This window comes from Phodopus roborovskii, unplaced genomic scaffold (assembly GCF_943737965.1).
Source record: "Phodopus roborovskii unplaced genomic scaffold, PHOROB, whole genome shotgun sequence".
Lineage (NCBI taxonomy): Eukaryota > Metazoa > Chordata > Mammalia > Rodentia > Cricetidae > Phodopus > Phodopus roborovskii.
The window spans coordinates 16756666-16778382 of record NW_026126461.1 but is presented as its reverse complement, the minus strand read 5'-3'; the positions used below and the strand labels follow the sequence as shown (position 1 = coordinate 16778382).

Genomic DNA, 21717 nt, shown 5'->3' with positions numbered 1-21717 from the left:
TTGGGGCTGGAGCGATGCCGATAGTCTCTTGTTTCCTATGTAAGTTATTTTCTCCTAATAAACTTCACTTCATCTTACTGATCAAGTATCCTAATTTCCACATCCAATACTGGGCTCTTCCTTTTTCCCCTGTCTCTGGAAGCTCCCTAAGATAGGCTGTGCGCTATGGCTGTAACATGGATGTAACACGCAGTCACAGGCCAGTGTGGGACCTATCCATACAGAAGCAAGGCTCACATCCCCCAGCCAGGCCTGCCCAGGTCCCACTTATGGAAATCTTCATCTTTGAAATTAGACTAGGTTTTTCCTCAGTAACTGAGCCCCAATTTGCTCTTATCAACACAGAGGTGACAATATATAATATCCCTTCAACGTTGGGGACTGTGGCTTAGTGGGGACACTTTCCAGGAAGTGACTTTCCAATCCAGTGCACGGTTGAGGGAGCCTCAGAGCTCTGGCCTGTGGTTGGGACCCAGTGTTGTGAAGATAATAACCTGTTCCTTAAAAGCAAGGCAGTTGGAGCTCCAGAGCAGTGCGTACTCTGGTCCCCAGAGGAAAAAGAAGGGGGAGACCCGGACGGTGACACACCCTAGGAAACTCACATGGCATTGAGGACAGGGGCACCAGAACTAAGCCTCATTTCAAAATCACTGGTTGTGCATCTGCCGCGTTTGAGGGGCAGTGGCTGGTACTGCAGAGGCAGCAGGGGCAGAAAGGGTCGCTGCCTGCGAACCAGGCTGCCTGGGTCAAGCGGAGAATGAGAGGGGCCGGGAGGGCATTGGATACAGCAGGGGAGTTCGATCTAGTTTGTAGAGGTGGCCAGCGAAGTTCCGAAAGTGAGTGCGAAAGAGAAAACAGGTCTCTAGATAACTGGGCAACGAGGCAAATCGCCGGAGAGAAACAGCTCACAGGGCCACAGCCTGGCTTATAAACATTGCAAACGTGCTAGGTGGCCTGGGTGGACAGAGCCAGAGGGAGCCTGCAAAGGCAACCGTGTGCCTCTCACAGGTAGGTCTTGGTGTCCAGTGGCAGTTTTCTTAGACCACCAAGAGTCATAAACCAGGGCAGGACAGGGCCAGTGGTGATCGTGGATTTGGACTCTGACACTTGATGACTGAAAAGATCAAAATGCAGGGCAGAGATACAAGCAAGAGGTCCCTAAAGAGTTCCCTAAGAGTCAAAATGCCAACGCAAAGGAGAAACCAGAGGGCTCGGGAACTCCAGACTGGCCTGTAAGAGAAGGAAGGGGTTTGCTTCAGTCTGTACTGCAGCCTCAGTGCAGAGGACCCGGGCTGAAAACCCGAGCTTTGCACACATTCCCTAGTCTGCACACAGACTCGATGCGGGCCTGCAGACACAGCAGCCATGAAAGGCTTAGGGCCTCTTATTCCTCCACACCTCTCCTCAAAAGAAAACACCACCATGAAAGCAAAGCGGTGACAGCAAAGGCCCCCTCATTACACCTCACAAACCCAACTGAAGGCTCTCTCTGCCTGGAAGAGCTGGGAAACTCTCTACTTAACCAACTCCATGAAACATTGCCCCCTGAGTTACACATTGACCACTGCTGAGAAGGATAATGGTCGGGTTTCTTCCCTTTGGTCACTGACTGAATCATTAACTGTTTTTGCACTGGAGAGATCAGAGAGTCCCTTTTTGTGCAAGCGAGATTTCACTCTGGATACGAATTCCTATGTGAAAAACTCATATTGTGCTCTCCAGTGCCTGAAAGCTCTTGGACAACTCTAAGCTGACAAGTGAGGACATTTACGGCTCATCCAAAGCAACACATGAATATGAGAAATACAGGGGAAATATTTTGGTTACTTAAAAAAGAAGCATGGTGGGAATATTAAACAGTGAGCCACTGTGAAAAACGGTCTGTGTTCATTTAAAAACAAAAACAAAATCAAACAACAGGATTGCTACATGGCTCAGCATTTCCAAAAATGTGCCTGGAAGAGAGTGGATGCGTTCGAGAAGTTATTTGTTCACTAGCGGTTACAGCAGCATTATCCATAATAGACAAAGGTTGGAAACAACCCAAATACCCATCTCTAGATGACTGATTGGGCAAAATTTGGGAAATACATACAATATAAAGTTATTTGGGCCTTAAAAAGGAATAAAAATGTGATACAGTCTGCCAACACAGGCAATCCTAGAGGTCATTACACTAAGAGAAATAACCCAGGCACAAAGTTAGAAAAATTCTACTCATAGCATGCCTGGAGTAGTCAGATTCACAGAAGGAGCTGTTGTCAGGGCTGGTGGAGAGATGCTCTCGTACAGGAGCTGAACTGAGTTCCCAGCACATACATCAGATAGCTGTCACCCGCCTGTGACTGCAGCTCCAGGGAAGTCTCATACCTCTGGCCTCCATGAGCATCCAGAGCCACATGCATATGTCTACCACAAACACACACACACACACACACCCCAAAATATTTTTCTGAAAAAAAGAAGAGAAAGAGTAGTTGTTGCAATGCCCGAGAGTAGTAGAGAAAAGTAGAGTCCGTGTTCGATAACACAGGAAGGTTAAAAGGATGTGGGGCAGGGGGATGGCTGCACTGGACAAGCTCCATACGCTAAATGTCTCCGAACTCGTAAAACACTTTATTTATATCCTGTATAATTTACAAGAGCGCAAAAAAAAAAAAAAAAAAAAAAAAAAAAAAAGAAAGAAAGAAAGAAAGCACAGGGAGAAGAAAGTGGGTGAAGAATAGACATCGTTTTCCGCTGAAGTGGAGAAGTGTGTAGGGAAACAAGCAGGATGCAGTGTTTCCAGGCAGGGTCCAAATCGAGAGAAGCCAATATCCCAGCAAGCCGGTGTCAGAGAACCGTGCAGAGGATGCCTTAATCAATCGTGTGCTGTTGGTGACTGTTTCCATCAGGTTCTTACTAAGCTCTGGCAAGGGAAGACACTTCACCCAGAGCAAAGCCCAGGGCCCACAGCTGCTAGGGGTTTCCAGCGGCTCCATGGGTCAGCAGAATGCTTACTCCTGGGTGCTGTGTCCTGAACAGCAGCTAAGCAGTGTGGGAACCCACCAAAGGCCAGAATGGAGCCGTGGTGACCCAGAACGCCTGCTGTTTCAATGGAGCCCGTCTGGATGCCCTGAAGCTGCCTTCCTATCCTTCCCATCACAGAAAGAACAAAGGCGTCTATCTCTGCTCCCGCGATAATGAAGAGTGGAGAAAACAGGGAAAGTTGAATCTGTTAAATCCGAGGACAGACCATTCTGGTCACCTTGATACTGTAGGGAAGGAGCATTAGGACTGTTGAGAATACACTGGGTCGGTCATTTTATAGTTTACTTTCAAAAGCTCAATTATGAAAAGTGCAAATTTGACCCAAGCACTATGGTACTGAGGCTCCAAGGAAATTCTTTATACCTCTGCCCAGATTTTCTGTAAAACTAAAGTCGTAAGAGTCTATTAACTGAACAAGTGAAACTATTATGAACATGCTGTAGTAATTATGAACCCTAAGAAGGCGCAGCCCACCGCTGTCGGTGGTTTGAAGCTGGAAAGTGATCTCACAGCCTCCCCGGATTTCCCAGGGTGGTTTGTACAGCTGTGCCATCCAGCTAATGATTTGCAGTTCTGAAACTTGACCTCAGGGTTTCCCAGGCTCCATCGCCACACCTTAGCAAGGTTGAAATGGAGGCCAGAGTTAGGCGCCTTTCTCTAAGTACAGTCATGTGCACTGGAGACACATTCTGGGAAATGTGTCATTACGTGATCTTTCTGAGCACCAGAGTGTGCTGACAGACCTCTGCATGCTGTACAATAAGGGACATGGGTGGGAATTCAGGTCCATTATAGTCTTGTGAAAACACTTTTGTGTGTGAATACCATCATCGGGCAAACAACATTGTTGCTGCACGACATTATATATGTATAGATCTCAAAGGGATCCTAGCGCTACAAAAAAATGCACTCTCATTAACACCCTGCCCGGTCACTAGTGAGTCTGTCCCTATTGCTACTATTCCATCAGAACTAAGGTTTACAGTTGGATCACCTTGGTCACTCTACCTACCGATGCATTACCAGTGATTAGAGTTCTTTAAATGTCCTTCAATCTAGGGAATTGTAAAACTCAATTTAATTCTTCCCATGATATAGCCTTGCGGTAATAAATCCCGAGAAGGATTTCCCACAGCCTGCTGCATTACTCAAAGCAATGATATTTTCATGCTACAAGCCTCAGCTTAAACAGGGACAAGAAAGCACATAACCAAATGCACAGTGAGGGTGTGAGGCATCTGATGACCCGTCGCTTCCCCCAAGCGCTGTAGTTTTCATCAGATGACGTCTCAAAATGATGCCAATCGTGTATTCTCTATTGTTAGTGAGTTGGAAATCCAGGCACTGATACTCAAACACTATAAAACAACACTTCCATGTTACAGAACAATCTGATAGCCCTGATGAAGATTAATCACCAAAACACAGTCACGCAGGAGGAGCTAATTAAAAAGACCAAGCACCATATTGACCCCAGAGCTCCTAGATATATGTCCAGTATAATGACAAGATAAAAGTGCGTTATTGGTTGGTTAGTTCTCTGGAATTCAAAAGGAAAGAAAGTGGGAGCAGGGAAGAAGAGGAGTAGGGAGGCAGGGGGCCTTTCAGTCATGACGCTGAGGAGTTCTGAGACTCTCCGTCAACATGGATGTAAAAATCAAATAATATTTTTGAAAAATAAACCAAATTGATAAAGATTGCAACTGAGGGCTGGGATGTAGCTCAGTGGGAGGGCACTGGCCTAGCATGTGTAAGGCAACCCTTGGAACTGAAGATTCCACAATGAGAGAAACAATCAACACACAGACACAGAAATATTAAAGTATGGGTGATTTAGGGTGGTCTCAAATTGGAAACACATTTTAAAGATCCGGCTGTGGCAACACATTAAATAAACTATATGTAACTATATAATAAAGTGTTGTTTGGCCTTTAAATACCGTTTCAGGAATTTAGCTGATGGCCCAAGAGACATGACCAATGGTGCCTGGCTTTGGAAGAGCCAACAGTGATTGTGTGTAATGCAGGCAGTCTTCAAGTCATGGGCAATAGGCTGGAAGGCACCTGGAGTTATAATCCTGTGGGCTGTGGCCTCAGCCACCCTCTGAGCTATGATTTATTCATTTGTCCTTGACCTAAACATACTCATATCTTTGGTCAATTCCGTTCCTTGTAAAAACAAAAACACGCACCCCGAAAAAAAGATTTTTACAAGAAGCTCTCACACAATGGGCAAAAGCTGAAAACAGCCCTGCCAAGGAATGGATAAACAAATGTCTGTGAGCTCATAAAGTCAGCCATGCTCAGAAAGAGAAGGTGAGAGCCACGGCAGACCTTCCAGAGAAAGAAGCCAGATGTGGGTTAGGAAGTCATACCATCACGTGGACTCCTCGAGGGGAAAAGGTCTGAGAGAGGTTTCTCTGGCTGGAGAGAGGACAACGTGATAGGCAACATGGCATGGAGAATACTCTGGGGTGCCAAGAACAGTTGATCAATGCACGGGGTAAATCCCGTTGTACACTCCAGATCTGTGTGAGTCACTGTCTGCAGGTGACATCATATCCTCCTCACCTGAGTCCACGCCAATGCTAATAACACGTACTAATTGCCGGGACCCCTGTCATGCCATGGTCTTCAGTGGCTTTGGCACACTCTACTGGATGTCACATGTCAGCATCTTGCTCACGTGTTATTGTCAGGCTTTGATGGTGTCATCTGCACTGACCACATGCAGGTTTTCCCTTATCCGGGCTTCCCAAGCAAAACAGTACAGCGAATGCTCACACCGCATTCACACTGATGAGCGAGGTGTTACATGTCAGCTAGTGGAGACTCCAAGCATACACGAAGATGTGATTAGTACGTATGTACTGTGCCTTATAGCATGAAGGACTGGGGTTGCATGTTGGTATCCTGATACTGGGAGATAGTCCAGTCCTGAAATCAGTATACCGTGGAGAACAGTGACGTTTGCATAGCTGTATGCGCAGATAAGTGCGAGAAAACGTTTAGGACCGAATGTGCTATCTCAACTCCACACAGGCTTCACCCTCTGTTGCAAGCCTTCCCCATGGTTCCGTCTCCTGCACGTCCTCCCCCATTTCCTCCTCCCTCCCTTCCCTCCCTCCATCTCTCCCCTCTCCCTCCCTCCCTTCCCTCTTACCTCCCTCCCTTCCCCTCCCTCTCTTCCTCCCTCTCTTCCTTCCTTCCTTCCTTCCTTCCTTCCATGAGTTCTTCTGAGTGAGATACCTCCCTGAAGCCCCTCCCTGTGTGTTCTTGGCAGCACCACAGAGCAGAAGCTAACAGCTGACCACCTAGTTCCCACACTGGAGCACGAGCCTCGGGAGGGACCAGGGCCTCTCCAAACTGAAGAGATGCTGCTGTATTGGTTAGTACAAATTTGGGAGCTTCCTTTTTTCATGCTGAGAGTTTTGTGTGGATATGGTAATTGCCTTGTGCATCAACAAATCCTGAGACTCCAGAACCCAGTGAACAGCAACTCCGTGGTATATTTAATTACTAAATATGTAGAGAAGGCTCAAAGATGAAGAGTAGGGTAGAAGACAAACTCTAGTTGTTAAAATTGCAGGTAATTAGAAGAGTAACCCTTTCCCGTCATCTTTTCACGTTGGTGGGATGTGTATGTGCGTGTGCATATCTTTGCACATGCGTGGATGTGTGTTTATGTACATACGTGCCTGTGATGTGGAGGCCAGGGTTGAAGTCAGGACCCACCTGGCACTCATCCACCTCATTCACTGGAACAAAGACTCTCAGTCAAACTCAGAGCTCACTGGTGTGGCTAATCTTGTTAGCCAGCTTGCTCTGGGGATCCCTAGTCTCTGCTTTACTGGGATGGAAATAGAGGCAGGCTGCCACGCCCACCTGGAGTTTACATGGGTTTCTGGGGGACTGCTGAGCCACCTCCACGGGCCTCCCGAAACTCTTGTTTTATAATTTGTTTATTTTAAAGTTTCTGTGGACATCATGTATTACTTCTACATCAGAATGATGTATTTCTGTGTAGAGAAATGAGCCACTGGAAGTATAAAACTCACCTGGCACCTGGGTTATTAATACACACTTTAAACCCCTGCATTAGGGAGGCAGGAGCAGGCAGATCTCTGTGAGTTTAAGGGCAGCCTGGTCTATAGAGCCAGTGCAAGCCTACCCAGGAGGGCTACCCAGTGAGACCCTGTATCAAAAGTGGGTTCCAAACTGTCTCATATATTCTCATACAGCCCTTCAGAACTTACAATTTACCTTTGTACTTAGCCCTGGTATAACAGGAAAAAATAATGGTTTATTTTTGGCGGACTTCCCTTTCTGTCCACAAATGCACGAGCAGTTTTACTTTGATGCCAAATGTTGGAAATGTTTCCCATACCGTGAAAGAATCTTGCCAAGCCATCCTCTCTCATTTCCCAGAATCCCACTCAGGTCCCAGCCAGAAAAGCTGATTCTGAGACAGATGAGATGTCCAAGGCGGCTTTGAACGCAAGAACAGGTGTGTTTGGTGAACTCCGCCCCCCAAGCAACAGGAAGGCACACCACAGCTGTCAACACCAATTTCTTACACAGCACTGGGTAACTGTGGATGATAAATAGGATGGGACGGTGGGCATGGCTAACAAAAACAATACATTGTGGAGACTACCAGAGAATAACCCTGTGTGAGTGAGCACCAGGACAGCATGGGTGACTTCTAATCCACCAAGAAGAGCAATGGGCTTCTTCTATTTGTTTTCCCAAACAAATGCCGGAAAAACTTTGTTTGAAATGGGAGATGTCGGGTGAGTACTCCAGAAGCATCACGCTGACCCAATAATAGCAGCAGTTATGTGGTAGCAGGGGCTTCCAGAAGGGGATGTGCCTGGCTGCAGAGCTTTTCTTTCCTTTTCCTTAACTCTTATTTTTTTATTTTATCTTAACTCTTAACTTTTATTTTACTTTATTTTTTTTTTTTTTATGCATCAAGCCAAGACCGGTTTGTTATTAGGGCAATATTTACAGGTGAGGTCTACGAATATTGCAGGTGTCTGAGGAAGGCAGTTTGTCAGTTTTCTTACTGACCTTGCCATTGTGCTTAGCAAATGGTGTGTGTGGACACCAACAGCGTCTGCCACCCAGTTCTTATCAGTTTATCGGGGATTCGTGGCCACAAAACACAATGGACATCTAAATTAATGAGTCCTCCACCACCAACGCCCCCCACCCCCAGCAACTCTGGTCTCAGGGCTCACGCACAACAAAGAGTCCTCTGTGATCCTGTTCCCACAACCCAAGTGCCGCTTCCTAATTAAACCTACACAAGAAATGAAGCGTCTGCAGAAGGCAGAGCCTCCTTCAGTCGTTGCCATAGGGGACATGCTCCCTTTCTCACGAAACAGATTTTATCTTAAAAGGCATTCTTTTTTTATTTACTCTCAAATATGACCCTTCTGGTGAAAATAGTCCAGCAGGCTTTAAAAGTTCTCTTGAAGGAAAGACAAAATGCCAATATTCGATGTGTTTTCTCCTGGGTCCCACGCCCAGCTCTACCTGCCCTGCCCAAGCATGGTGAGAAGTGTTGGCTCCTGCAGAGCTGCAGGGACTTGGACACCGCTGGGCTCTGCTGAGAGGCTAGAATCCCAGCACCCCAAAGTCAGAAAGGAGAAAAGAAACCGTAAGGACATTGACAGCCACACCTCCCTTAATGCTACAACTTGACAGACAGCCCTGACTGGAGATCAGGTGAGGGAAGGAACTGAGACTTGGGGGAGTGAGGAGCCACAGGCCGGTGACCTGATTGCAGATGGAAGACGACAGCTGGGAAGTAAAGTCTCCCACGGACACCTATAAGTTTCCGAGTATTTGTCGGTAAATATTCCCTTTAAAACGATCCTCAAAACTCGCCGGGAACTTGTAATTTAAACTTCAAAATATGGTTTCTATTCGCTGCATTGTTTCTTTGGCAAGGGGTGAGGCTGGACTTTTTAACTGGAACCTCAAGTTATTATCGGTAACAGAAACAACCCAAACCACAGGCCTGGGAGCTGCTATGCTTACAGAGGACCAGGAAGGCCGCCTTTTAGAAGCTTTACTAGTGAGTCGTGGTCATGTTGGGAAATGTCGAAGAGGTAAAACACTGGAGCATGGCTGCTTACATCAGAGACTCCCAGCTGAAGGAAGGGCGGGGTCTGAGGATGGGAAGCCAGGGCCCAGGCTCTTGGGTGGACGGGCTCCAATCCTTGTACAAGCTGCACGAACTCTCTATTGCCACTTTAGTCATCGCTGTGTCACGGGGTGGGGGAGGGGGTGGCAACCGTCAGAGATTAGAGCACGATCATGAGAATGCTGTGACACAACCCAGATCAGGGGTCTACACAGCACAGGCCTGGCACGGAAAGTTCTAGCAAGTGTTAATGCCTGTGGGGGTTATTGAAAGCCTAGATAGAGCTACAAGCAAAAAAATCATAAAAAAGGGTAAACTGGCACATCATTCCAGCACTACAGTATTATCAGTAATTCTCCCAGAGTGTGGACGTCGTCTCTCCCTCTTCATATTAACCCCAGTTACACGCACATCTGTGACCCCAGTACAAGGCAGGAAGGGATTAGAGGACCCCATAGCTCACTGGCCGGCAAGCCTAGCCACGTTCTGGGAGTGTTAAAATGTTTACTAGTCATCAAATACAGGTAACACTAGATGTCCGTCTTAGCTATTTAAGTGGTATGACTCAGTGGCATCAGTTCAGGTTGCTTAACTACCCCTATCGCCCATCTAAGCAACGTCCTTGTCACCCTTTGAAGCCCCCAGCAAATACAAAGTCCCAATTTTTCCTCCCACTCTACTTCCTGCCTCCCAACCACACAATATCTCTTCCTTGTGAGTGGCTTCACAAGATGTCCTCAAGATACGCTCACCATATTACAGTGCATGCCAAGTGCTCCTTTGCCTTCAAGGCTGAATGTGTGCGCCCCAATTTGTCTACACAGCCATCAGCTCAAGAACATCTGGGTCATTTCCACCCTTTGTCCCTGTGAACAACGCTGCTGGAGTAGTTGAGGCTTCTCTTTCTGTCCTTTGGGTTATATCCGTGGAGGGGACATTAGGACTCTGTATTTAAGATCTTAAGGAACCACATCCTCGGTGGGATGGCCCCATCATCCCACGCCAACCCGGAGCGAGCCTGCAGATGCTCCACCCCCTGCTGCACCCAGCCACACTTGCAACTTTCTGTCTGTTACAATAGTTACCCTAACGGGAGTGGCAGCGGTGGTTTAGGCGCTCACTCCTGTGACGTGTGCTCGTCTTAGTACAGTATTTTTCAGATCAGAGCGCCTCTGTTCTGAACGTGTCCGCACAGGAAATGCACTTTAGAAAGCGGGGTCTGAGTACTTCTGATAACCATAAAATTCAAGACGCAAAGGAAATGTGCATTCTCCCTCTGATCGATTTATTTTCCATTTAAAAACACCCAAAGTGACCAGTGACAGTACTAGGGCTCAGGGTGTGTGTCCACGCCACCGGACGTAAAGCAGAATTAACGAGAGCAAGCCACCACGTAAACTTCGGTTCTACTCTGACTACTTCACCAGATCAAGGCACATTCCTTGTTCTTAAAAGCCAGACTCCAACATACATTGGGTCCCCGAGGGTTTTATAAATGGTTGATCTAACAGCATACCAGCAGAACTTTCCAAACACCACCAGTAACCTTTCCACCCAGCCCGGTCCTCCATGACCTTCTCCAGGGTCACGCTCATCTGCCTGACCCTCCCCAACCCGTCAGATCTAACTCCTGCCCTGTATCAGCGCTCCAGTCTGGTCTAGCCACCCCTGCTTGCACAGTAAAAACCTCTCGTTTCTGTCAGGACCCACCTTACCAGCCCCGCACCCACCCGTAGACCCTTCCCACACCACATCTAGCTTCTCCGCCCAGCCAGTTCTGCCCCCACACTCTAGGCTCGGATCAAGTCCAAACGGGCCAGGAAATGGTGCCATGGAGTGTGTGTGTGTCATCCCCCTCACACCCGGAAGCAGCGAGAGACGAGAACAAATGTGTTAAGGCAGACAGCAGAGCGCTACAGAGCCCCTCCAGCGGGCCTGGCCCCACCTACCTGCCGCAAGTCCAAGGTGATGGTGACCCAGTGGTACTCTCTCCCGTTTTGAATGCTGGGGCTCTGCCACCAGTTATTGGTGCCATCTATCGCGTGTGATATTGGGTGGCGTTCTGTTAAAAGAAAACAAGAACACATGTAGCTCTCAACTCTGGGCCTTCGGTCTTGAGCTGCTAAACTCAGTGCAAAGACACAGCTAACCGCCAAGGTTAGCAGCTGTTGGGGGTTCTCGGCAGACGTCTTCGTTGCTTAGGAAAGTATAAATTTCCCCGTGTGGGCCGGCGGTGGGTGCAGCTCAGAGATGGGGAACAGACGTTAAGCATGCGCGAAGCCCTAGGCTCCATCCCAGGGCCCACAAATGTAAGTTGCACAGAGCAACTTTTCTATGAACAGAAAGCTGTACTTACCTCTAGGATTCGTACTGTTACCATCACAGACCCGGCACTGGGAATGTCGAACAGGGCGGCCGGGCACGTGCTCCACAAGTTTGCAGAACATCTCAGGCCCCTTCTCACCACAGGTCGCATTGGCACTGATGTGGGCATTGGTGGCCAGGTTAAGAATGGCAGGGAACAAACCTGAAAGTCAGAGTTCAAAAGCCATGTCAGCCAAGCTAAGCTGTGCAACCCACGTTGCAAGCAAACCCTGCCAGGGCTGTAAGTCGGCGTGCTGAATGAGGGAACCTTCCACTGAAACCAGAGGCTTTCAAGACTCACTGATGTGGAACTCTGAGACAAGCAGGACTCATCGGTGAGAGAGTTAGCTGGAAGACATGAAGGAATTTTCTGGAGTAATTATATTCCATGTTTTTAATCAAAGTTTGTGAAAGAAAATGGGATGAATGCATGAAGATGTGGGCACCTTGTCATAGATATGTTTTGTCTTCGGTAACAAAAACAATTATTAGTGGGTAACCTTAATGTTTAGGAGTGGGGTATTCTTCTGCCTCCCATTCATTTTGAAACACATCAGAAAATAGCCTGCATCGACACAGAGATGAGCAGTTGGAGAGGTGGTCACTGAAGATTCTGGGATCTCAGTGCACAACCCTAGTTTTCCGGTGGCAATTTTCCTAATAAAATTCTGAGACAATGTGCTGGAAGACAAGTTATAAACTCACACACTGCCCAAGGAAACTTGCCCACCTTCCTCGAAGAGGGCAGCCAGCTGCCTGGCCGTGGCGGGAAGGCAGGGTCTTCCCTGTAATTAAGTACAATCCGATTTTCCTTTCTTTTCTCCAGGATGGCCCTGTTTTCTTGGGTGAATGGGACTTCAGAACACAAGGATCCAAACTGTACAATTCCCTCTCCGTACACAGATAATCTGTGCTCTGAGCAATTTCTTTGTCTCAGCTGTGTTTATCTCCAAGCAGCTGGGCTCCTGCAGGTTCAAAGTATTCAGTTTTTGCAGAACTCTGAGACCAGGATCCCCATTAGGCTTCTTCTGATATCTAACTTTATCTTGATAAAGGAGGACAATAACAGCAAAGACGCTATAAGATCCGGAAGTCACACTGTGTGGGAGGTAGAGGCGGCAACCTTGTAAACGGTTCTGAGGGGAGCTCAGCCTACTCCAGGTCCTGCTCCATCAGATTTTCATCTTCACACTAGTAGATTAGAATTACCCAGCAGTTCTACTATAACCAAAGGGGTGTGCTCAAGCCTGTGTGTGGCTAAAAATGATGTCCCACACACATATGGTTTGCTCCCACTATACAAAGTAATTACTCCCTGTTGTGTGTGGTCACATACATGGTAGAAGGCAAAAGGAAGCTGGAGTTAGGGACTGGAGAGAACACATTGGATAAAGAATGCTTGTTTGCTGCCTGCCTGCCTGCCTCCCTCGCTTCCTCCTGTCTTCCTTCCTTCCTTCCTTCCTTCCTTCCTTCCTTCCTTTCTTCCTTCCCTCCCTCCCTCCCTCCTTCCTTCCTTCCTTCCTTCCTTTCTTTCTTTCTTTCTTTCCTTCTTTCTTTCTAAGCTCCTTAAGTTCTCTTGGGCAGCTGAGTCTCCCTCAAACTACTTCAACCCAGGGCGACCACGTGAGCATAGAGCAGGTGGCGGGACAGACGGACAGGGAATCCCCTCAAACCTACTGAGAAGGCAAGGTTGGCTTTGCAAAGAAACATTCAAGGCAGATGGACGGCTGAAGCCCAGGCACGTGCGGGCCACACACATAATATGTTGGACTCTATGCTTTTGTTTGGGGCATCTTTTGATTCAGTTATCGCGAAAGTAACTGAGACCTCTTTTTCTCCCGTTCGGGTCACACTACAGAATAGTCCACATTTGAACAGCACCCAGAGACTGGGTTACACCAAACTCCACAGAGCGTGAAATAAATGCCTCCTCATTTGCGCTGCTCACGTTTTCACCCCCTTTATTCACAGACTGGGCACACCTGGCCTCCTAGAATGCCCTTCAGGGACAGGTTACTGTACTGGAAAGTTCCCTGATTATGTATGATTAGGTTTAAAATAAATTGCCACCAACCTATAGACAAAAAAAAAAAAAAAAAAAAAAAAAAGATGTTAAGTAGTTACCATAGCTTTGTCCTAGACACTTCTAGCTAGTTTAATAATTCATTAATAATTCCCTGTACAGTATCTCCAAAGGTCCAAGTGCACTTTCTTTGCTGATTCTTTTCAAATAATTAGGAACCAGTACTTCAGACCCTTGAGTTCAGTGTGCGGAAGTATGTAAGTATGTACACGTACAAGTGCATGCTTCCAGCTTGAGAGGAAAGGGGTTTTGAGTTGCACACATGTCATATTTATGTAATGTATAATAAAAATCAATATGACCATCAGGAGAGAAATTCCTACTGAAAGGAACCTAGTCAATGTGCTCCGATGACTTCTCTCCTAGAATTAAACAAAGACCAGGAATGTTTTCTACGGTTGGGTGATCAAATGGCTTCTGCTGCCACGGGCACTTTTCATTTTGGAAACCAAAGAAGATGTTAACAACACAGTCCAAGTTACCGATTCAAATCTCAGAAAAACGTATGACAAGTAAGATCCAAGCTCTTCAATTAACGTTTGTCGCTTCTTGGTAAGCGTTCAACACGTTTCATCTTCCTTCACCAAAGCTTCATCGCTCGTTTACCCTGGATGCGTCTGTGTGTTCACTGCAGGATCCACAGATAAGAAAGGAAGCTCCCAGCTTCTCAGCACCTCTGGGACACAACAGTGACCAATGGGACGATGCTCACACTGGGGCCCAAGACCACTGGCTCTGAAGATTTGACCATTGTTCTTCTGATGACCGGAGGAGGCTCCTTGGGGCTGGCTGATTCTCCTCCACCCCCTCTTCCTCTCTTCCTCCTCCCCCTCCTCCTCATCCCAGTCACTCTTTCTTTTTTAGTGAGTGCAGCGCCTTCAGAGGCCAGATAAGGAGATCTGGACCTCAGATGCTGGATCTACAGTGCCTGTCGTGGGTGCTGGGAATCCACTGCAGGCCCTCTCCAAAAGAGTTTGCTCTCTGAACCGCTAAGCCCTCTCTCCAACCCTATTGACCAGTCTGAACTATTCTATGCAGCTGCTCTTCCCCTTATGATGGCCAGGGACGCTAGTACCTATCTCTATTTACACAATATAGTAGCAAAGTGGAGCCAGGGCACCTGCCTTGCGCACCCAAAGATCTTCAGAAGCTAGGTGCAAGGTACAGTTGCCAAGCGTCTCTTCCCTCCTCTACTTGGGCAGAATCAGCAGGCGGCGTTTTGCGGAAATGGCACTGAAGCCCCGCACAGGAGAGATTCAGCCCTGTGTGCAGTTCCTACTGTGGGCCCTGGGTCTTCACACGCTGTGCTTTGTGCTTTATGGCATCTCTGCGTGCTGTTGGCTGGCCCGTGTCCAGGGCCTGAGGGTCTCCAGTGAGGAAGCTGCTGACTTTGGTCCTGTGCTTTTCCAGACATTTAGTCCCTAGTCCTCCTGGCTGTTTATACTGCTTCCTCCTTGTGCCACACCCCTGCCTGCACCCTATGGACACTAAAGGAAAGGCCATTCCAGAGTTTTATTGGTCCCGACGTTGCAATATCAGGGTGGCAGGCAGCACAGGAGATTATCTCAAAGGTGGCTTCCTGATGCTCGAGAAGCCTGTTTACGTGGCCTGAGGGGCAGCTTGGACCAATCATCGCAGTGTATTTGATGAAACACAGCCACTGGTTTTGGACCAATCCGGCTCATAAGGGCTTGTGTTTGGGGCCAACTATAATGGTATCTCTGCTAGGGGGCGTGCCCCCAGGGTGCACTGGTTCATCCAGGTGTGCGAGCATTTGTTGCTGGGAGCCCCTGGGCTACCTGTATTCAAGAGCCAGGACCATAAGCAGCAGTCCTTTGCAAAGGACGTGTGGTTCAGCAGACATGCGTGGCTGTGCTGTCTGTCTGTGCTGTCTTATGCTCAGGGCAGCTCACGGCCAGTGCAGGTTCACTTGCTGGCAGTTAGGAAGTCCGACAGGCCCATACCCCAGAGCTTTGCTAATTTACAAGAAAACCAACACACAAGGATGGGGCACTGTATAGAAAACGAATTAACAATAACAGTGATCTGATTTTAATAATGCCTCCCAGCTGCTCGGTGGCCAGGATGAGGAGGGGTCTCAAGGAGTGGTGTGGTAAGGGTTACTCTGAAACCACTTATAGCAACACATCCCCAGCATGTATGTTCTGCAAGCTATTTGCATGCTGGGCAGAATTCATTCCAATCCGATTGTTTTTCCTCAAGAAAACAATGCGAGCATGCCAGTATATGATAAAATAAGTGTGCTGAGAAACCCAGCTTCTGTTCCTGTGATGTGTACACGCTACAACATCAAAACAAAACAAAGCAAAGCAAAACAAACAAAAAAGGCACCAGCCGGGGAAGGGGGGTTGCTGGGGCACACCTTTAATCCCAGCACTCGGGAGGGAGGCAGAGGCAGGTGAGGTCTCCAGAATGAGTTCCAGGAGAACCAGGGCTACACAGAGAAACACTTTCTCGAAAAACCAAACATAAAATTAAATAGGTAAATAAATAAACAAAAAATAAATAAGTAAACCAGCCGATCTAAAAGCACCAAAGGAAGTGTGCCAGAGCCACGTGGCTCGCTCATGTCACACAGCCACGGTGGAGTAAGAGGGCTCCTCCGCCGCTGTGTGAGAGACCCGATCGATGCCACTTGTCCCGTACGCCGCATTCCTGTCCTTTTCCTTCTCGTTTTCAACTCTATCCACAGGGCACTATCAAGAGTAACGTAAGTACTGTTGACCCTCCATTTACTCTAGAAGCACGCTCAAGGTAGAGACAGGGTGCATTATTCATGTGTGTGCACCCAAAAACATGTATGCACACAGGCACACACACACACACACACACACACACACACACACACACACACAGAGAGTGATGAATCAGGATAAGGGTGTGTGTGTGTGTGAGAGAGAGAGAGGCAGAGAGAGAGAGAGGTGTTGACTTTGCCTGTTTTCTTCAGTTTTAAGACCATATTTCTCACCAATCCTGGAGCTCACTGGATTAGTGAGACGGGCAGCCTGTCCATGCCCACCCTGCCCCATCAGTACTGGAGTTACAGGCAGCACCGAACCCCACCTTGCCATCTGCTTGCTAGGGATCTACTGGGCCTGCGCGCTTACCGGGCAAGCCCTTTATTAACAGAGCATCGTCCCAAAGTTCCCGTGCAGAACGAGTCCGTTCTAGTAAGCAAATATATAATGGCTGACTTGGAATTTTCATCTTGGCTTTTAATATCAAAGTGCCCGAGAATGAAACTGACCATTTAGTGGCCAAGGAATGAGTCTGAGACTAACGGTTGCCATGACCAAAAAAAGAAGGATGCCAACGGAACCCTGCTTTTCCACCACAGACATACAGACATCCTACACACATTCAGAGAGGCCTCGCATCCACCCCAGCGAGCCACGTCAGGCAGGGACTCCCTGAAATATGCACTTTTAATTGCTCTGATCCTTTCCTATGAGGCATGACTAGTGTTTGTCTTAGCATAGGTATGTTCGTCTGAAGAACTTCTGCATCCAGGGCAGCTGTGTGCATTAGAACAATGTTTCCATCAACACAGGAACCCCATGAGAACTGGCGAGGCCATAAATTGCATTGGAAATTGGGTATGGTGGAACACTCTGGTAGTCTCAGCATTCCGGAGGCTGGGGAATATCCTGGGCTCACACAGGGAGACTGGCCATGTCACATACACAGGAATGGGGTGGGTATGGGGTGGGTATGTCTAACTGCCAGGCACTTGGTCTGCCTGACACGGCACATCTCACCCGTGTTTATGGAGATGCTTACACAAACAAATGCTCTGCACCAACAGCTAAGCACAAGCTCTCATTGGCTGGTCGTCATAATGACTGTGGCCATTTGTGTCTTTGCCACACCACCCACTACACTTTTATTTTACCGCCAGTTGTTTTGACGTGATCAGCATCCACTTCTTTAACACAAGCCTCACTATGAAACAGCACGCCGCGTTACATCTCACATCTGCCTCCCCTTGCTGACCGCGTGTCTCTTGACTGTGACAAGGGGCCCGTGGAGTAGCTGGCGTGTCCCATGAAAGCCTGTGTAAGCATTAGCCATGCTGGGCCCCAGGATGAGGCTGCCTGTGGTGTCCTTCCCAGAATGCAGCCCTGTGGTTAAGTAGCCATAACTGTGTTCGTTATAAAGAAAAATTACTTAAATTGCTACCAAATGAACTGGCTTTGTATATCAAAGGCCAGTATTTCACATGTTTAAACACTAAACATCAAAGCTGAGCTTTAAATAAACATGAAAGTATTGTTTGTTTAATGGAAATCGGGGCACTTACTTCCAAGGACAACTATCCAAAAGTTACCAGTTAGTTGTTTTATTACTCAAGTAAAGAAACAGCTTACACTTAGGAGTGTTTGTTTTTTTTTTTAAACAAAAGTGACCTGCATCACCTTTAGGGGCAGAATCCTTCCAGCCACCAGAAAGAGAAAAATCCTCTACAGGTTCTCTTCTCTTCCCAGGGCACAGGCTTGTTTTTCGGGAGGAAAGAAATGTAATCATCAATAACTTCAGTAAAAGAAAATGGTTGCAGTGTTCCAGAGAGAGCATGGTGTAAACACCAGGGCCAACTGCAGTGCAGAACAAGGCAGGAAGAGAGAGGACGGTGGTGGAGCAGAGAGACGGTGGTGAGAGCTAGACAGACAGACAGACAGAGGGCAAGAAAAGGAAGAGAATGAGAGAAGACAGAAGGGAGGCTGGGAGGCCACAGAGAGTGAGAAAGGGAAAGTAGACTGCAGGAGAGGGAAGGGACCCACACAGAGAGAGACAGCCCAGACCCGGGGTCGGGGAGTGCAGCTCAGCTCAGCTCAGCTCAGCTCAGCACAGCTCTCTCTCTCTCTCTCTCTCTCTCTCTCTCTCTCTCTCTCTCTCTCTCTCTCTCTCTCTCTCTCTCTCTCTCTCTCTCTCTCTCTCTTATGTGGGTTTGATCTCAGAAACAGGAGTAGTGGTGAGCAAAAGGCAGGGGGCGGGCTTTGCTGAAGGCCCATTTCCATAGCGACGCTCTCAAGGTGTCCTTGACAAAGTCAGATAGATCTCTACTGTTGATAAACAGGGTAAAAGCAAATTAGGCACAAACGTTGTCTGTCGGGGAAAATGTCCAGTGGTGCAGGCCTGCTGCTCCCATGGTGTGTCGATTTTAAAACCGGTTTCGTCTGTGCGCATGTGTGTGCATGCACATGGTGTGTGCTCACATGTGTGCATGTATGTGTGCACATGTGTGTCCAAGTATGTGTCTCTGTGTGCTTGCGTGTGTGTGCGCCCGTGTGCTTGTGAGTGTGTGTGTGCCTGTGTGTATGTGTGTGTATGTGTGTGCGCGTGCGTCTGTGTGAGTAAGTGTGCTGTGTGTTTGTGCGTGTGTGTGTGTGCAGGCATACCCATACTGTGGTGCAGACGTGGAGGTCAGAGGATACCCTTGGGTGTCAATCCTCATTCTTGACTATCGCGCTCTTGTCTGCCTCTATGTACGGCAGGCTAGCTCCCATGGGAGCCTCTAGGATTATAGACATGCCACAGAGCCTGCCGTCATGTGGGTACCTGAGAACCAAACTCAGACTGCCATGCTTGCAGGACTAGTGATTTACTTACTCACTGGACCTTTTCCCCGGCATCATGGCATTTAATTAATAACATTTGGTCATATTGAAGGTTTGGGTCCAACAGTTAAGTTTGATTGCAGAGGAAACACACACACACACACACACACACACACACACACACACACACACAATCCAGTCATCAGGAAGTGCCAGGGCAGTAATTTCAACCCAACCATTACTTCACAAAAAGACAGCATCCACTCACATCTCAAACTTCACATCCTGTCCACTGACCAGGGAAGCACAATCCACCCTCACTTTACTTAAAAACTAATTCAACTTTTGTTTCTTAAGGCAGGGTCATGCTTTGCAGCCAGGGTTGGCTTCAAACTCAAACTCTTCCTGCCTTGCCATCCCCTACCCCAGGTGCCGGAGGACAGCCTCAGCCACCATGCCCAGATCACTTGTCATTTTCTAACCGGCCTAAACATTTCCCCATGTGGCGGACCTTCCGCACGGCCATCCTAGGTCTTGATTATTTCTCTACTTCTTTTCCCACTTCTGCATTCTGGTTATGATTTATGCTATCCCAGGCATGTGCGGAGGGTGGTTTTCTGCAGGGATCACGTGCACATTTGCCCTTGGTGTGGAGCTCTGTCTAAACGGCCTTGGCATTTTTAATAATTCCAACCAAGCCTCACTTTGCACTGTGCCAACTTACTATGCACGTGCCGGCTGATTGCTTCATGGGGGATTCTCCTGCCCAAAGTCCAGGGCCCAGAGTGTCTGATGAGGACACCGGAGATGTGTCACACTTAAACAGTAACCCAGTTCAACCGCAAGGTACCTGGACCCACTAACGGCGCTACTTTTAATCCAGCACACACGTTACAAACTGGGAACTTTTGAGATGGCTGTCGGTGTTACACAGACTTAGCGAGGGAGGCAGATGCTCCCGTCAGAGGTTCGAGGAGGTGGTCTCAGAGCCATTCTCGCTGGCCTCCAGTTCAAAGGGCATTGCCCTCCAACACGGAGCTGTCGGAGCTGTTGCCTGACCCCGTATATTACAGGACCCAACCCGGACTTCATCTCACGTTCTCTCTCTATTCAACTATAAATCCGCATTATGTTGCTAAATGCCGCCTTATCGCTGGCTGCTACTAATCTCTTGCCATGCCTGTTTAGTAAATTAAACTTAACTATAACATGTACGCAGAGGGAAAACAATATAGACAGACTTCCTTCCGGGCTACTCGGTTTCAGAAAGTCCCCGAAAGAGACTTGAAACACACCCCATGTGGATAAGATTTCTTGTCAACAAAGCTAGCTGGGAAGAGCGAGCCCTCCCCAGCCATAAACAAGACCGCTGTGACTGAGGATGCACACAGAAGTGAAGCTTCAGCGTTATTGTTCACAGATCACTTGGGTATCTTGCTGAGTCAGTGGGTCAGGCTGGGGCCACCAAGCTCCATGTCTAACTGGCTCCCCGGGGAATGATGCTTGCAGTTCGCAGGGCTGGACCTTGTGGGCCATCCCCCAGCTCTAATACTGAGTTGAGCCAATCTTGCTAAACTTGGCATAAACCTCACCAGGACTGGCAGGATCCTGCCTCCTTCGGCAATCCCGGAACTCTTTAACCAGAACTCCAGACACCCACTCTGCCTTTTAATCTGAGAGACCTTGAGCAACTATCTTTGGGAGAACTGCGGAGGTTTTTGTGAAAACAAAGATCTGTAGCTTATTGTTAGGAAAGAAAAATGTTAAAGGCTCCAAAACAAAGGCGACCGTATAAACAGAGCCCACTGAGAATCTGTTAGGGACCTTCTCCACACAAGACACAGTGGCAGCCAGGCATCTGACACACAGTTGTATCAAAGTGCTCTCTCGCTCTCTCTCTCTCTCTCTCTCTCTCTCTCTCTCTCTCTCTCTCTCTCTCTCTCTCTCTCTCTCACACACACACACACACACACACACACACACACACACCACTAAAAAAAAACAAAAAAAACAATTAAATAGATTCAAGACCAATACACCAAAAAAGACATAAACTTTCTGAGAGAAATTAAAAGATTACGATGGACAAAGAGAAATATGTGGTTTATAGAAAGACAGACTCAATGTTGCTAAGCAGTAAAAAATGGTCTATATCAACAGAACCCTGCTGCTGTCATAATGTCCTGACTGGCAGTGTTGTAGAAATCGCTCAGCTGTTCCTTGGGTGCCCTGAGACCTTGAGTTTCTGCGTCAGGAAAAGTTTGGATCTAGGAGACAGACAGAGGCAAAGAGCTTTTTAAAAACTGTCTGGGCTCAAAGGGAGGCCCATCCCCCATCCGCACAGGTGAGGACTCTGCCCGCATGGGATGGAGCGGGGTGGACATCAAGGGCATGGCCAGCACGGTGTCCCTGAAGGTGTCTGGCGTTCTCTCTGTCTCCAAAAACAAAGTGATGCATGGTAGGGGAGGCTAACCAGCATAGACCCCTGGCCTCCACATGACACACAAAAA

At 47.9% G+C, this 21717-nt stretch overlaps 1 protein-coding gene across 1 annotated transcript in view; it reads right to left on the bottom strand.

Annotated features, from left to right (window-relative positions):
• Lama1 (laminin subunit alpha 1) overlaps positions 1-21717 on the bottom strand; it is a 115144-nt gene that overhangs the window by 81370 nt on the left and 12057 nt on the right. The window contains exons 2-3 of the mRNA XM_051190903.1: positions 11541-11711; positions 11134-11246 (exon numbers count right to left, since the gene is read on the bottom strand). Of these exons, the coding sequence (XP_051046860.1) occupies positions 11134-11246; positions 11541-11711 (284 nt within the window). The remainder of the gene's footprint in view (positions 1-11133; positions 11247-11540; positions 11712-21717) is intronic.